The sequence below is a fragment of the Nymphalis io genome, chromosome 10, assembly GCF_905147045.1.
Source record: "Nymphalis io chromosome 10, ilAglIoxx1.1, whole genome shotgun sequence".
Classification (NCBI taxonomy): domain Eukaryota; kingdom Metazoa; phylum Arthropoda; class Insecta; order Lepidoptera; family Nymphalidae; genus Nymphalis; species Nymphalis io.
The window spans coordinates 13,165,531-13,181,370 of record NC_065897.1 but is presented as its reverse complement, the minus strand read 5'-3'; the positions used below and the strand labels follow the sequence as shown (position 1 = coordinate 13,181,370).

Genomic DNA, 15,840 nt, shown 5'->3' with positions numbered 1-15,840 from the left:
CGTAACTAGTCACACCGTATTAATATTACTTTTACATAATTGTATAAAGTTAATTGATTTTAATCAGTTTTATTTATACAAAAAAAGTTTTATTATTTGCATTTAAATATTATCTTATTTGGATACTTAAAAAGAAATTAAATTTCAAAACATATTGGTTAAAAAAAATCTGTTATTTGTATTGTTAGCGTAGCATTGATTTTACTTGCTTATGGGATTGAAATGTATGTTTTATTAGTTTTAGAATAAGAACGTTAAAAGTTCGAGGGTGTGTATGAATACAAACATGACAACCAATTACCGTACTAAGACGAAATAATTTCCCATAGTAATTAATATGAAACTATACAAAAATCTGGTCTATAAGTAAAGTTCACTTGGTCCCGGATGGAATTCAATTTTGGACTTTTTAATATATAAAATATATTTTTATGTATACATTTATAACAGCTGTTCAGTATTGAGTTTGAGTGAGACAAATTAACAACAAGCATACGGGCCATTAACCTAAGGTCCAATATGGCAACACATTAATATTGTATGTAATGGTCATCAGGGGCACATTAAATGTCAAAGTCGTAAGATGTCAATATTTTATATTTACTTTATATATTATTGTAACTGTCCCTGTGTGGAGCAGCTTTTATTAAGCAACTTTTTCTATTATATTTTCAAATGTCTTGTTTTTATAATTTTAATTAAACAGATACATATCGCATTGAAAATGTACGAAATAATTATAACGCTTTAGATGAATTTACAAATTTATATTAAAAAATTTGATAAAAAATATTATTACGTTAAATTATTTCAATCACCAAATATAAAAATAAGAAACAATTTAAATTTTGCGATTGAAATATTAAGATTTTTGTACACATTTATAACGGAAAAGATATAAGGAAGCATAGCTTGGATGCGTGAAATTTATATTATATTGCTAATAAAATTAAGAACAAGATGATGTTTTTTCTCATGATCCCAGAAAAAGCACCAAAGACGCTTAACAAGGTACCGTTGTATTTTTATGCATGGATGTGTGTTTGGACGTAGATGTGTATTCTTGAGCTAGTGTTGATTTATTTAAAGTATAAGGCATTACACATATTCCCTTCATTACATTTTGTACAATATGAAAAAAAAATATTGCAGCTATGATTATTATAAATTAAAAATGAATCGTTATCATTGAATATGCTTGATTAAATTAAATTAATTTCTTTTATTCAATTAATCTAAATTATGTTTTGTACGAAATGTAATGAAATAATAAAAAGAAGCGGATAATCTTGAAGTTGAAGAAGCAAATGAAATCAAGGTCATCTCGAGTTGCACGTTACGAAGAAGTAGCTTCACTTCTGTGTTGAATATACTGCTGTACGAATTTGCGATTTTTGTTCGTCCCGTAAATTTTTTGTTTAAATTTAATTTGTAGGCTTTTTGACGTTTTCTTTTAACACACATATGCATATTAGCATTTTTATTATATTTTTGCATGATTTTCTTTTTATTTTACTGAATTTAATGATTATACAAATTTAATTATGGAAACGTGGCTTGTGTGTTGTTTTCAAATCATTAATTTCACTTTTACGTCTGTGTTTTTTTTCGAGATGTCGGCCATCTTGAATTTCTTATTAAGTTTATTTGCTTTAGTGTGCTTATTATTTTTTGTATTTCTCACATTGTGTTTTGTTTTATATTATTAAAATATATATTTTTATTAGTAAGACTGGGTTCATATGACATAGTACTGCACGTTTTGTACAACTTCGTGAACTTAACGCTAAAGTGAATATCAAATACTGTAGATAACTTGCCGCGTGCGTTGTAATGTCCTATATGAACCTAGCTTTGGCTAACAAGCGGTGCGGAAGCGCGCATTTTGTAAAGCTACGGTCATAACGGAGACATCTATGACTTACTATTTTTGTTTTTTTTTTCGTTCCCTGGATACGAGCTATATGATCGTAGCTTTGTAAAGGACTTCTAGGCTTTTAAATATTCTTTGTTATATGTTATCATGTAAACAGAGTGAACTAATTTTTTTTTTTTTTCAGGATATGGAAACGACCAACACATCAAGTCGGAGCCGAGAGGTTAGTTCCCTTGATATCCATATTGTAATTTAGTCTTGGTATGGTTTCGGCAAGTCATAACAAGTATTTAATTAATTTAATGTAAATAATATTATTAGATATATATAATTTATAATTATTCTTTATAAAAATCAAGCAATAAAACTGCTTAAAGATAGAATTTTTTTTTATATTAAAATAATTGAATTTAATGATATACATTTTATAAATTAATTTAACTGGAGTTCGTTCTAATCAACAGGTACAATATATTTATATGCATGTACATACATATATATACAAAGAGAATATAAAATGAAATATTAATAACGGTTTTGGGTCTTTTATGTTTTTACGTTTAAATAAAATGCCGTTTTTAATAAATAAAATTAACAAAGCGATCGTAAAAATATATTTTCATTAGTCTAGTAATTTGACTTCCATTTTCTATAATATATTCTTTTACTTATCAGATAAAACACCCCCTCACCAAATGAACAGTCCGCTGAGGGTGTTCTCGCCGCCCTACGAAAATGAACAAATACAAGAAAACCCCTATCAGGTAATTAATTATGTACATATTATACTAACTGCCTGTTCGGTCGTATCGTATTGCCGAACCTAATTATTATGAAGTCAAAGGAATATAGACTATGGGAATACTATGAGAATGACTGTCTGAAATCAGTCAAGGTAACATGATGACCATACTTTAATTATATCGATTTGCCCCCAGTGGAATATGCAAGGGATTGCCGGGCCCAGTCACCTGAGCTACGGACAGGACATGCAGTGGAGCCCGAGCTACGTGCAGCTGTCCCCCAGCATGCAGTCGCATTCGCCGAACATGTCGCCTAACTTACAAATGACTAATCTCCAGAACATACAGCCGAACTTGCAAAGCCTCTCGCCGAACATGCAATCGATGCCACCCATGTCCCCCAACATGCAAATGTCCCCGATGGGACAGGTGATGCCGTCCATGGATAGGATCTCCCCGATGACTCACGGCGGGATGTCCCCGAGCATGGGGCAGATGTCGCCCAACATGGGGCACGTCTCTCCCGGCATGGGGCACATTTCTCCTAACTTAATGCAACAGCAACAGGTGACTTCAAATTGTTAATAATTATATTTAAATATGCATATGTATACGTATTAATAAATTCAATTGGCATGCATCTCGGATATAATATACGATTGAACTATATATATAAATAGAAATTAATCACTGTATCGACGAATACGGCATGTTAATGTATATTTTAAAACGATCGTCCGCAGGTGTCGCAGCAGGAGCTGCTGGAGACGTCCGCCAGCGACACGCCGTCGCTGACGCGGCTGCTGATGGACCGCGGGGACGCCATGCCGCAGCTCAACTCGGGCGAGCTGTCCGGCCTGTCGTCGCTGCTGGAGCGCGCGCCCGACCTCAGCGACAGCCTCAACCGCCTGTCCACCAGCGACCTGCTGCACTGACGCACCCCGGCGCGTGACCGATTCGAATATACATTATGTAGTATGGCTCTGTGAACTGTATTGTAGTGAAACTAAGGAACGTTCTGCGAATTGACCGAGTGGCTCTTGTACGGTTTCTATACTCAAGAACGAGACTACTGGGTGTGCTGTCTATGACGCCGAACTTATACGTGTACTTTCGAACATTTCATGATATTCTTGACTTTTGGGACTTTAAATTTTTCCTAGAGTTCATTAAAATCTAGAAATGGCTAACGTTAGTGGTAAAAGTGTAATGTTTAATTCGATACCAAGACTCATACGAGAGTGTTCCAGTACCATCTCTATTCGATTAGAAATGACTATTTGGATATTTTTTTTTTTTTTATAAACCGAAGAAAACAATATTAAGGAAAAAAAATGTATTTTAATATAGAAGTGTGCTACTAAATCTCAACTTAATAATAACTTTGATCACAAAAATGCATAATAGTAATAGTTTTTTGTAGTTTTAATTAATTAAAATGTTTTATATTAACCAAAAAACACATTGAACGGCCAATCGCCATGTTTTATGTGTGTTTGTAAATTGCATCAATTTATTGTAATGTCTCATAAAAGATTTTCCCTTAAAATGACATTATTTATATCATGTCCGTACATATATACATATTTTATTAATAATAAAAAAAATAAACAAAAAAAAATTAAGTGTTAAGATGCGCTTCCATTAAACTAAAAGTTTTGTAAATTAATAATAAAGATAACATATCAAAATGCAGTCGATTTTGTATATTTTATACAAACAGAGAAAAACTAATTATTCGTAATGAAATTGTGTAAAACTAGATATGTATATATACAGATATATATAAATGTTTTATTTGTTTACTAATCGTGCTATTTTGTCCGCCATTATTAGCAAATACATTTAAAAAATTAAATGTTTTCGATTTAATATTGATTTAAAAATATTTATGTAATTTACATACAATTCAATTGTTTTTAATGAATTATATCAATATATCGAATTGCAATTAATGAATAATAAGTGATATTATTATTAATAACTATTCGGATTTCATTTTGGGACGTTATCTTCGGACACTTCCATTATCATGAAGCTGATGCGTTGAAGCCACATCGCCTACTGCGAATTAGAAAAGCTAAAAAATAAAACAAATTTCTATTTTTATTTTAATGTATTTGCTAATATTAGAAGTGTTTTGATATTTTTGTGAATTTTATGAGATATAATTTACTGTTTATTTTTGTTATACTTTATTGAGATAAGCATAGCAAATAAGATTATTTTATCAATACTATGTTACCAAATATTGAATCGTTTATGACTTTTAAAATATTTTAAACAAATTTCCCTTTGTCACTGGTCATGTCATTTTTTTATTGTCTGTTTATCGTTTGTATCAACAGATTATCATTGAAATAAAACAATATATTATATAACATAAGTATCAATTGAAGATAAAACCTTAGGTGCTTGTGATATGCCCTCAGCATCACTTCAATCTTTGAGTTTCTGTTCGCCACACATCACAGTAGCTTTTTTAATGTGCAATAATATAAGTTCGCATTTAATGTGTTAAGAAAAAAAATGTTAGAAACATATGACATGTTGAAATCTTAAAAATTAAATAATTGACATTATTATGTTTTTTATTTTATTTAACCCCATACAATTTTCATTGTAAGTAATTAAAGTACAGCAGCTGTTAATTTGTCAGTAAACACGGATTGTATGCCCAGTAGACCTAAAAATATATATTATAATATAGGCAGGTGGACGGGCAGATGGGCCACCTGATGGTAAGTGGTCACCAACGCTAATAGACGTTGATGTCGTAAGAGATATTATTCATTCCTTATATCACCAATGGGCTACCAAGCTTGGAAACTAACATGTTATATCCCTAGTGCCTGTAGTTGCCCTAGCTCACTCTCCTTTCAAACTGAAACACAATACTAAATATTACTGTTTGGAGGTAGGATATCTAATGATTATGGGCTTGCACAAAGCTCTACTGCCAAGTAAATTTATATCATTTAAAGAAATGAATCGGTTATCGAATATGTGTAAAGATTATATTAAATAAATATAGTCAATAACTTAAATAGTATTTGCAATAGAGTGGGCATTTATCTACTTAACACGTCAACAGTCCGGTGTACCGTATGTGGTACGCAGGCTGCGGTTCCGCCGAGTTCGTGAACTGTACTGTTTCATTAAATGATATCTGATTATGTTTGCAATGAACAAATAATAAATAAATGTGCTGTCGAATTGGAGGGCGTTAATAGCTACGACAAAGTATTATACTATTGTAGTTACTATCGTATTTATTGTTTAAGATATGTATAATTTTTTCAAAATAAATAAATAAACGGACTTGTCAAAATAGTTAGTGTTTCCTACGTGGACTTGTAGTCAAGGATTTAATAAATAGACAAATTCAAAAACATGTCATTTTTTTTAAATTGTTGCTATAACAACACAAAATAAAATAACTTAAATAAATAACGGTATAAAATAAACAAAGTTTTATTGATTAACTGGAACTTTATAAAAACAAAATATAATGCTTTTTGCAATTTTTACATTGCGTTGAAACCTTTTTGGCTTTGCCCTGTGCGTATGGAGCAAGTCGTTCTTCATCATCTGCAGTCGTTATCCAAGCATTGTCTTCGGATGGAAATCCTTTCTGGCCCAAATACTCCAAACAATGTGCGCTTCTCAGCGACGTGCTTGAATTACTATGTTAAGGTTTGACCAATTTGAACTTCCTTAAAGCCTCTCACACGGTGGGTTTCCCTGGACAGGAGACTGTGACTTTTACTGCACACAGCAAGGGTGGGTTTCCCTGGACAGGAGACTGTGACTTTTACTGCACACAGCAAGGGTGGGTTTCCCTGGACAGGAGACTGTGACTTTTACTGCACACAGCAAGGGTGGGTTTCCCTGGACAGGAGACTGTGATTTTTACTGCACACAGCAAGGGTGGGTTTCCCTGGACAGGAGACTGTGACTTTTACTGCACACAGCAAGGGTGGGTTTTCTGGGGTAGGGGCTGATATGTGGTGGTTTTTGTATCTGCTCCTCCGATGGGGCGGAGTCTTCAAGTAGTCTGTGGCGGCGCCCTATGCGGTTTTTCGACAAAAACACGTGGCCGTGTTTCTTAGGGTACCGTGTGCAGACCGCGTAGTTTTACGGTTATTTCTGTATACTTTGTAACCCTATATCTCTGCCAGTTCTTGTCCAATCTTTTCGAGGAGGGTGTCTATGGATGGGTTTTCTTCCGCTATGTTCAGATATTAATAAATTAGTGAAATTCGACACGCCTCCGGGGAGCAGTTAATCCTATAGTTTTGAAGTTTCTCTTTGAGAACCCTTTGTCCTGGAGCGTAGCAAACAATAATCCCGGTGAATTTTTACGCCAATCGGCCTGGACTTAGTTTTTTAATATTTTTTTTACACGAAGCCGATGTTGTTTGGGTGGTATATAGGCGAGTACTTAACTCACTATATATTATAAGTCTACCTTTTATTGATACAATAAGTAATTATTATGATTGAGGGTAGGGCAATATTTTTCTGCCACAGTATGCATTATGTTGCCTAATTCATTGTCTATGGTCAATAAACTAAACGTACATAAGTCTTCTCTACTCTCTAACTACTCATGAGCCTCTGGTACATGCTAAGGATACACGGTAATTTTAATTCATGAGTCCGTGTCCGGGATCAACGACCTATAATTTGTTATTTTTATGCATTAGTCGATCAGTGGGCATAGAATATAAATGAAGGAATGCTTGTAGGGGGACTATTAACTTGCTGAATACTATGTGATTGTGACCTCCTCATTGCTCTAGCGCCTAGCTTATGAGCTATCAAGCTATCTTACAATCTAGGACTCATAAGTCTGCCAGATCCCGAGCCCCAAGCCCACTGGGTTCAAGCCCCAGTTGAAGACAATATAAAACTTATTACTTTATTTTATTGAGAAATTATCAATAGGCAACAACCCTAGGTCTGGAAGTTGGTAGTGCTTTAATCCTGTGCTTTGGAAACCACATTGGTCGATAGTCTCGATCGTTTCGGATTTACTATATATCGAATTATTTGAGTAAAGAAATAGAGAAAGAGAGTGCGTTGTTTTAACTCTTACACTATAATATATCTTGAGCTGATGGCTAGTTAAAATTGGTCAGGAGTCGAAAGTATGCAGTCTCGTGTAATTACAGACACAAAGAAAATAGCTCGAAATTGTAATTTGTCAAAGTAGGTTATAATGAATGGCTTTTTTTGTCAGCTGTAAACGTGTACCATTAGATGGCATTTTTAGCAGCTTTGCCTTCCAACTTTGCATTTTAAGCTTGTAATTTCGTTGTACAAATTTTAGAAATGAAAAAAATTGGTGTAACCTAGCATTTTATATGGTTGCCAGACGCGAATTAAGAAAATGATATGGCAATACTTGATGTCAATAGTAACCAACTTGTCAAATTGATAAATAGTAAATAATAAAAAACGACAACTGAGTAATCAGTTTAGTAATATCGAATACGGATTACATTTAATAATCTTAATTACAATCATACTTGTTTATTTTTACATATATAAAATGACTGACCCTTTCAACTCGAACGCACCAGAACCAAGAAAAATAGGTGTTTGGACCGAAGGGCCGCCTGTTGAGGCCCGGTATGATTAATTTATAATAATCTATAAATTAATTTAATTAGGTACCGAATTAAACCGTGCCAATGTGTATTACAGTGATTATGTTATGCCTAAGAAATCTTCTGAATCAATCGATGACATCCCAACTATACCGGATTTGGATGATCTGCAAGATATACTAGAGAAAGAAATATCTAAGCCGCCTGTGTAAGCAAAAGAAATTAAAAATAATATGTAAATTGTAATTAAAACAAGACCTATTAGTAATGTGTTAAGTGTTCTATCACTTTATTGAAAGAATTGTCTTTTATATTACTTAATTTTTATTTTTCATAAAATTTTACACAGACCTGATCATCAAGATACTGAAACAGTCAACACACTAGCTGAAGTTGGTGTCAGTGGTTCTGTAGAGGGAATCGATGCAGCGTTAGATGTGCTTAAATCTTTCATTCCCGCGGCAGAGACGGATACAGCTGACACAGTCTGGACTATAGATTCGTTATTAACTGAACTCGCTGAAGAAGAGAAAAGTACTGTCTCCTAAATTTATAATATACTTCTAATAAAGTTGGGTTGCAATTTATATAATTTCATTTGAAAAAATCCATTTTTTTGTATTCTCGTCTACACTACTACATGTAAGTATATACTTATTTGTATGTTGTATTGAATTCATCATTTAAATTTGTTTTAGAAGACACTTATTTTTATTCCAAAGTTTCTTACTTCTTTAGAACCATTTTAAATCAAATTAAAACCTTGTTTTCAGGCTTCTCTGTTAAAATAATGTTTACATTAAGAAAAACATATATTGTTCAAATTTTATTTATTTTATAAAAGTCTTATTATTATCTTGGGAACATTACAATGTAACGACATGTAACAACCTTGTTCCGTCCATTTTTAAAATAAATTATAATGTTAAGGAATGATTAATTACTATATTACTTAAGAAATAAATTATCCTAAGATTAATATAATTTTGTTATTTATTATGGTGCTCTTAAAAAAATTATAGGCATTAGACAACAATTTGGCAGCAACTTGAGATGGGAAATAGGAAAGTGCTTAACAATGAGAATAATGATTTTACCTTTTTGTCTAAGACAAACATTTATAAAAGATTATAATTATTATAAATATGACAAACTAAACATATTTTAGTAATTTTATCTGTGTATGATGTTTATGTCAATTTAATATATTTTTATTGTTTAAATCTGTAATAATTCACCATCTCAACCCACTACTTCTTTTATATAAATTCTTTTTGAGGCAAGGGACACGAATTAATTTGAAATAAAATCAATAGGAAATTAGAAGCATTAGTATAGATAAAACATTTTCTTGAAATTTCAAATAAAAATGTCGTCTTCACTTAAATTATTTAATTATGTTCTACCAGAAAAGCTTTGCATTAAACCTTGTTTTGTACCTCCGGCACATCTAAATGCAATCAAGGCGGTAATTATGAGTATAATATATGAAGGTAGAATAGAAACGATACTTAAATTATTTAATTATGTTCTACCAGAAAAGCTTTGCATTAAACCTTGTTTTGTACCTCCGGCACATCTAAATGCAATCAAGGCGGTAATTATGAGTATAATATATGAAGGTAGAATAGAAACGATATATAACTCTTTCTTATTAAGTAAACTCAATCCAGAAACAAAGAAATGTGAACCAATAACCCATAATATCTTTAGATAGTTCCTATTGTCTAATCCACTGAAGAAGATCACACTCCAAAATGTATTCAAGAGTGTCATGCAAAGAGTCATCGCTGCACTTGTGACAAAAAAATATTCTGTACCACTGTGAAGGCCGAGAGAACCTGGACCAACCTGTGAATAATAAATGCGATGCAAATGTATTTAAATGTCACTAGAAATGTAATTGTACATTAATCTTGGTCCTTTTTTTATATATAAAAAAAGACATGTAACAGACATTATAAGTGTGAAGTTATTTATTTTTATATTAGTAAATGGACATATATATTAATTGTCATTATTGAAAGTTTCACCAGAGCTGGAAACGATATAATAACAATAATTTGATAAGATTTTTAGGGATTTAAAAGAATTATGGTTTTGTAATATTCCATGTTTATAATATTCTCATGAATAAACAGTATGAAAATGGTTAAAAATCATCATTTAAGTATTTCAAAAAGTCAAGTTTTTTTTAACTACAAAATATATAACTAATTAGAGAAAGAGATTATCTAATCTCTTTATTGAATTTATCTTAACTCAATATGTTCAGAATGTGTGAAATGTATACTAGGATTTTTTAACAATTATTTGTTCAAATACAAATTTATCTACAGAAATTTATAAGATTTTTAAACTATTTAATAGATGCTCTCTTTATAAATTTCTAGTGTGATATCAAGTCTAGAAATCATTTAATTATTTTAAATACTTACAGAGTCAGCGAGAACATTGACTAAGGCAAAGGCTCCGTTCATTGTGCCAAATCCTAGTCCAGAAACATAAGCCATTTCTAATTTATTATTCCCAGTTTCCTGGTTTTCAGATATGACTTTCAAACCGGCTTCTGTTACTTTCAAAAGTAAGTACGTTCCATAACGAAAAGCTTCCTAAAACAAATCATTCCATGTTGCTAGCAAATGCACGAAAAATTACACATATTCAAAATAAAAAATTACATATTAAAAGTTTCCAACTTACTTGTATAATTATAGCAAACACCATCCCAAATACTAAATATGATCGTAGTGGAACAACTGCGTACCATATGAGTGATGAAAGTAAAAACGAAACAAGCCAACCGAATGCCGCTGCTATCATAATAATAATTTTTATCGGATCATTGGCTATTGTTAACGAGAACATGACGAGAGGAGGCCCGAAGGCTAATAGGGAACAACTAAAAAACTCCGCAAGAGTCATCTTTACCACGTATTTTCACTGTCCACTACCTCTAATTGTGTAGTATGTAGTCAATTCTAGCATTCCCTTATTTTAAACATCTATAGACCTTTTGTAAAAATAGCTGTGTGGTATTGATATTTTTATCATGGCACGATTATTAGTTATTAGTTAAAATCGACTACCTATATTTGGAATTGGTTTGTCACTTTATGTCATTTAATGAATAATGAAATAATGTCAAATGCCAATGTCTCCACGGTTGCCATTTTGCTAAATGATTTTATATCGCTAATACTAATAAAAATATAACTACGTAAATTATTGTATTTTGAACACCAATTATATTGGTTTCTAATTCTATATATAGTTGTAGCTGATTGTAGCAAAATTCTGGTTTGATAATTTAAAAAACATATATCATTGAAGACTCTTTAGGTTCTATAAGAAATTGCAGATGGAGCTCTCAGAGTCCGGCCACCAAAACAATTCCAAATGTAAATACGAGTGAAGAGGACTATGCACCTTTGTAGGACTTGTTTAAATATTATGTTGATTATATTTCTAACGCATTATTACTAATATTATGTATAGTAATAATTCAAAAAATATATCTCATTTTGACGTATACTAAAGTTTTTTTTTAATAGAACAAACATAGTGTCTTTGATGATATATATATACTTGTTTTATATGTATAATATTATTGACAATAATAAAAAAAAAAATTACTTTACTTTTTATTTTTCCGCCAATAAACTGAAAGGACACCCGTAGTTTATGTCGACATAATACGACATATTATTAAACATGACCTATTCAGGCTTTTGGTGGTTTGAAATATGAAATTTGAGGCAGCTTATCGCGGATATGGACCAAAAAAGTTGACAACACCGCAGCCAGGCCAGTCACTCTTGTCATATACATATGACAACAGATTACAGAAAACTTAAAACCGAGTATGTCAATTGAAATAACCTAAAATTTGGACAAAGTTGAAAGAAATAAAAAACCTAAAACTTAAATAAATAAATTCGTTTCATGAATTATATTTCTATTTTAAAAGAAAATGCCACCTAAACAAGCGAAAAAAACTTTATGGGTTGAATGCGAAAGGTGTCGTTGCAATATTCTGACTAATGATAAAAATATTCACATTGAGTTAAATTGCGGCAAAGATCAAGTTAAATGTCCATTTGTCGAAGATGAAACATTATTTACTTGGCTGGAAAGAGCTAGCACTCCTCCAGAGAATGTTCCTAAAGATATTGTTTTTATACATCCTTCAGCAGGGACACTCATAGGTGCAGTTATTGGCAAACCTTTAGAGTTAAAAAGAGATGGTGCCCCCACTCTCGTCAAGAGAATGTGGCCGTCGAAAGCTTCCGCGCCCGCTGCTGTTATATTACCTGCTGCAGGTAATTTTTCTTACTGGGAATTTGCTAAATGATTATTCCATAATATTAATTATTATTATTATTAATTCATTGTTAATGCAGGTTCTGTTATGGATTGTAGGTAATTTCAATAGGTAGTGGTCTACAAATATCCTACAGCTTAGTATGCCAACCAATCGGTAATTTTTTTTATTCAATTAAGCTGTTTTAATAGGTGGTGGTAAACCTATGGCAGAATCGCTGGAAAATGCAAGATGATCCTCACAATGTTTTCCCATTACCATTGGGCTCAATATGAATTATAAACTTAAATTGAACATGAGGAAACTTGTGGTGCTTGAAATTGAATATAAAACTATTCAAGAAATGGACATAACGTAATTACAATGTAGTAGTAACAAAGCAGTATATAATAAAATATATTAAAAAGAACATTGACTGAACTGTACAGATTTCTGTCATCTGATCAGGCACGAGATTAATAAAGATGAGGCAAAAAGGTATTAGTAGTTGATACTTAGTCAATAGCCAAATGTTAGTCACCGATACTAATTTACATTGTACATTCAATAAAATATTGTTATTGACTTTTCAGATCTCACTGGAGCATGGTGTAGTGATAGCAAAAAAGTAGCAGTATCAGTTCTAAAACAAACAATCCCGCTAGCCTCATGCGTTTCTATAAGAATAAAAAACCATAAGATAGATACAGATATAAGCGACATATTAAAAGAAAGATTTAACAATCATTATGTAAGTCTAGGCACAATATTAGTGTATTATTATTTTGGTAAAAAGTTACAAATTGAATTTGTAAATATAAAATCAGTAAACAAAGATGCAAATACCACTTGGTATCTTTTGAATGATAATACTGCTTGGAACATAGAGCAGAATAATGTTCAAAAAGTAGAAAAGAAACTACCCATATTGGGGGGTGTGGACGATATTATTGATGAAATAAAAACCTTGATTGGTATTTCCTTTAATCCCACTAAATTTACAGCCAGTTTCCAAGCAACCAGAGGTCTTTTACTCTATGGTCACTCTGGAATCGGCAAGACGGCTATATGTAAATATTTAATAGACAATCTTAATTGCCACCATATTGAAATAAATGGGCCCACAATATTTAGTAAATACTTTGGTGAAACGGAAGCAACAATGAAAGATTTGTTTGCAAAAGCTGTAAGCAATGAACCAAGCATTATTTTGGTTGATGAAATAGAAACAATTTGTCCGAGACGCTCTTCAGGTAGTACGGAACAAGAGAGACGCGTAACATCAGCCTTTGTTTCCTTACTAGATAACTTACATCAAGAGACCAGTAAAGTATTTATATTAGCAACGACTAGAAAACCTGAATCGATAGATCCAATGTTACGGAGGTTTGGTAGGTTAGATAAAGAAATAGAAGTACCAATTCCCGATAAAATTAGGCGAAAGGAAATATTATATGCATTGCTCAAGAATCTCCCTAATAGGATCCCCTCATGTGACATAGTTGAAATATCTAATTTGGCTCATGGTTATGTAGCTGCTGATTTAGTTAATTTATGTACACAGGCTTCGATGAAATGTATTAAAAGAAATGCAAATATTCTAGAGAAAGAGGACTTAGTAAGCGCTTTAACTATTGTAAGACCAAGTGCAATGAGAGAATTGCTAATAGAAGTCCCAAATGTACGGTGGACGGATATCGGAGGACAAGACGATTTGAAGTTGAAATTGCGCCAAGCAGTGGAATGGCCATTGAAACATGCAGACAGTTTTCTACGGCTAGGTGTTCGGCCACCATCAGGCGTTTTATTATATGGCCCTCCCGGTTGTTCCAAGACTATGATAGCGAAAGCATTGGCGACAGAAAGCGGACTGAACTTCTTGTCTATCAAAGGACCCGAATTGTTTTCAAAATGGCTAGGGGAATCTGAACGTGCAGTAAGGGATCTGTTCACGAAAGCACGCCAAGTCGCGCCTTCGGTTATATTCTTTGACGAAATGGATGCCATCGGTGGGGAAAGGGGCGATAAAGAAGGTGTACACGAAAGGGTTTTGGCACAACTTCTTACGGAATTGGATGGCGTGGTACCTTTAAACTCGGTTACCATTTTAGCAGCTACCAATCGTCCCGACAGAATGGATCAAGCGTTACTTCGTCCTGGACGACTGGATAGATTGATATATGTTCGATTACCGGATTTTGAAACTAGACTTCAAATAATCGAATTAAAACTATTAAAAATGAGTATAAGCGATGATGTGAATCCTCATAACTTAGCAACAAGGACAGCAGGATTTTCAGGGGCTGAACTGGAATCGGTATGTCATGAAGCAGCTCTTTTCGCCTTGGAAAAAGATCTGGAGTGCTCAGAAGTGGCCATGGAACATTTTGAACATGTCTTAAAGAACTTTAAGCCAAGAACTTCTCCATCGCTATTAAATATTTACGAACAATTTTCTTCAGGGCAAAGATTTTAAAAACTTTATTTTTAAATTTTATCAAAGTTGATAAGTTTCGAATTATAAACAAACATATGTACTGTAACTATTTAATCATGTAAGAAAACCTTATATACTAATTTTGTATATAAATTAATAAAATTAATCTAGTCCTTATTCTAACGCTTTAAATATTTTCTCTTCTAATTTCTTCAAATTAGTTCAGCAAATTTTGAGATCACAGCACCAATTAGCAAAGACTATCCCAGCATCACCAATTGTTTTGCCAAAAAAATTTAATATATTTTAAAACAATCGAAACGAAATTGTACCACATTAAACAAAATAACGTTTAATTTTTAAAGATATATATATTTTTCAGTTATTTTGGTGAATTTTTAAAATATTTTATATGAAAATTTTATAGTTGTGGTAACTATAACGGCATTACTCTCTACTACTAAATATTAACAAAGCGTAATAATTAATAAAAGTCGGTTGAATTGGCCACTTGACAGAGCTTTTTTTTCTTTATGGTGTATTGTCTTGCTGTTTGTCCTTGACATCGCCGGCTGAGGGACCGAGTACTGAGGCTCAGTCGAGAAAAGGGGACTCCCCTTTGAGAATGCCCCTCGGTTTAGGAAGTTGTCGGAATGATGAATATAAATCAATATTTTGTGAAAACCCTTGTACTTGTACATTATAAATACCTAGTGAGCGCTGGACATATTACATCGTGACAAAGGAGTTGACCGACTGATAGTATTTATTACGCTACGATATTACTATTAATTATATTTCACTCATAAATATTGCATTAATCGGTTACACGTTGCTTGTGATAAAGACACGTAATTGTACAACAA

General features: G+C 32.4%; 4 protein-coding genes across 5 annotated transcripts in view; 3 read left to right on the top strand and 1 right to left on the bottom strand.

The window, feature by feature from the left end:
- Positions 1 to 5,201, top strand: part of LOC126771444 (embryonic polarity protein dorsal) — a 48,187-nt gene extending 42,986 nt beyond the window's left edge. Inside the window, exons 11-14 of the mRNA XM_050491329.1 lie at positions 2,061 to 2,099; positions 2,552 to 2,640; positions 2,815 to 3,186; positions 3,363 to 5,201. Coding sequence (XP_050347286.1) covers positions 2,061 to 2,099; positions 2,552 to 2,640; positions 2,815 to 3,186; positions 3,363 to 3,554 — 692 coding nt within the window. The 3' untranslated portion in view covers positions 3,555 to 5,201. The remainder of the gene's footprint in view (positions 1 to 2,060; positions 2,100 to 2,551; positions 2,641 to 2,814; positions 3,187 to 3,362) is intronic.
- A 2,861-nt stretch (positions 5,202 to 8,062) lies between these two features.
- LOC126771495 (intraflagellar transport protein 43 homolog) lies at positions 8,063 to 8,817 on the top strand. The gene is made up of 3 exons (XM_050491395.1): positions 8,063 to 8,256; positions 8,332 to 8,442; positions 8,584 to 8,817. Exons 1-3 carry the CDS (start codon positions 8,177 to 8,179, stop codon positions 8,780 to 8,782), a joined length of 390 nt encoding a protein of 129 aa, XP_050347352.1. The 5' UTR covers positions 8,063 to 8,176; the 3' UTR covers positions 8,783 to 8,817.
- A 230-nt stretch (positions 8,818 to 9,047) lies between these two features.
- Positions 9,048 to 11,372, bottom strand: LOC126771486 (gamma-secretase subunit Aph-1). Its single transcript, XM_050491385.1, has 3 exons — positions 10,938 to 11,372; positions 10,673 to 10,846; positions 9,048 to 10,085 (listed from the first exon to the last, which is right to left on the bottom strand). Exons 1-3 carry the CDS (start codon positions 11,157 to 11,159, stop codon positions 9,759 to 9,761), a joined length of 723 nt encoding a protein of 240 aa, XP_050347342.1. The 5' UTR covers positions 11,160 to 11,372; the 3' UTR covers positions 9,048 to 9,758.
- Positions 11,373 to 12,079: 707 nt separating this feature from the next.
- Positions 12,080 to 15,127, top strand: LOC126771446 (ribosome biogenesis protein SPATA5). 2 transcript variants are annotated; one of them, XM_050491330.1, is made up of 2 exons: positions 12,080 to 12,556; positions 13,131 to 15,126. In XM_050491330.1, the coding sequence occupies exons 1-2, from the start codon at positions 12,208 to 12,210 to the stop codon at positions 15,011 to 15,013; spliced, it is 2,232 nt and encodes a 743-aa protein (XP_050347287.1). In that variant the 5' UTR covers positions 12,080 to 12,207; the 3' UTR covers positions 15,014 to 15,126. The 2 variants fall into 2 exon arrangements, with proteins under 2 accessions (XP_050347287.1, XP_050347288.1); XM_050491331.1 differs by lacking the exon at positions 12,080 to 12,556 and adding an exon at positions 12,984 to 13,035 and having other exon boundaries at positions 13,131 to 15,127.
- The last annotated feature ends 713 nt before the right edge of the window (positions 15,128 to 15,840 follow it).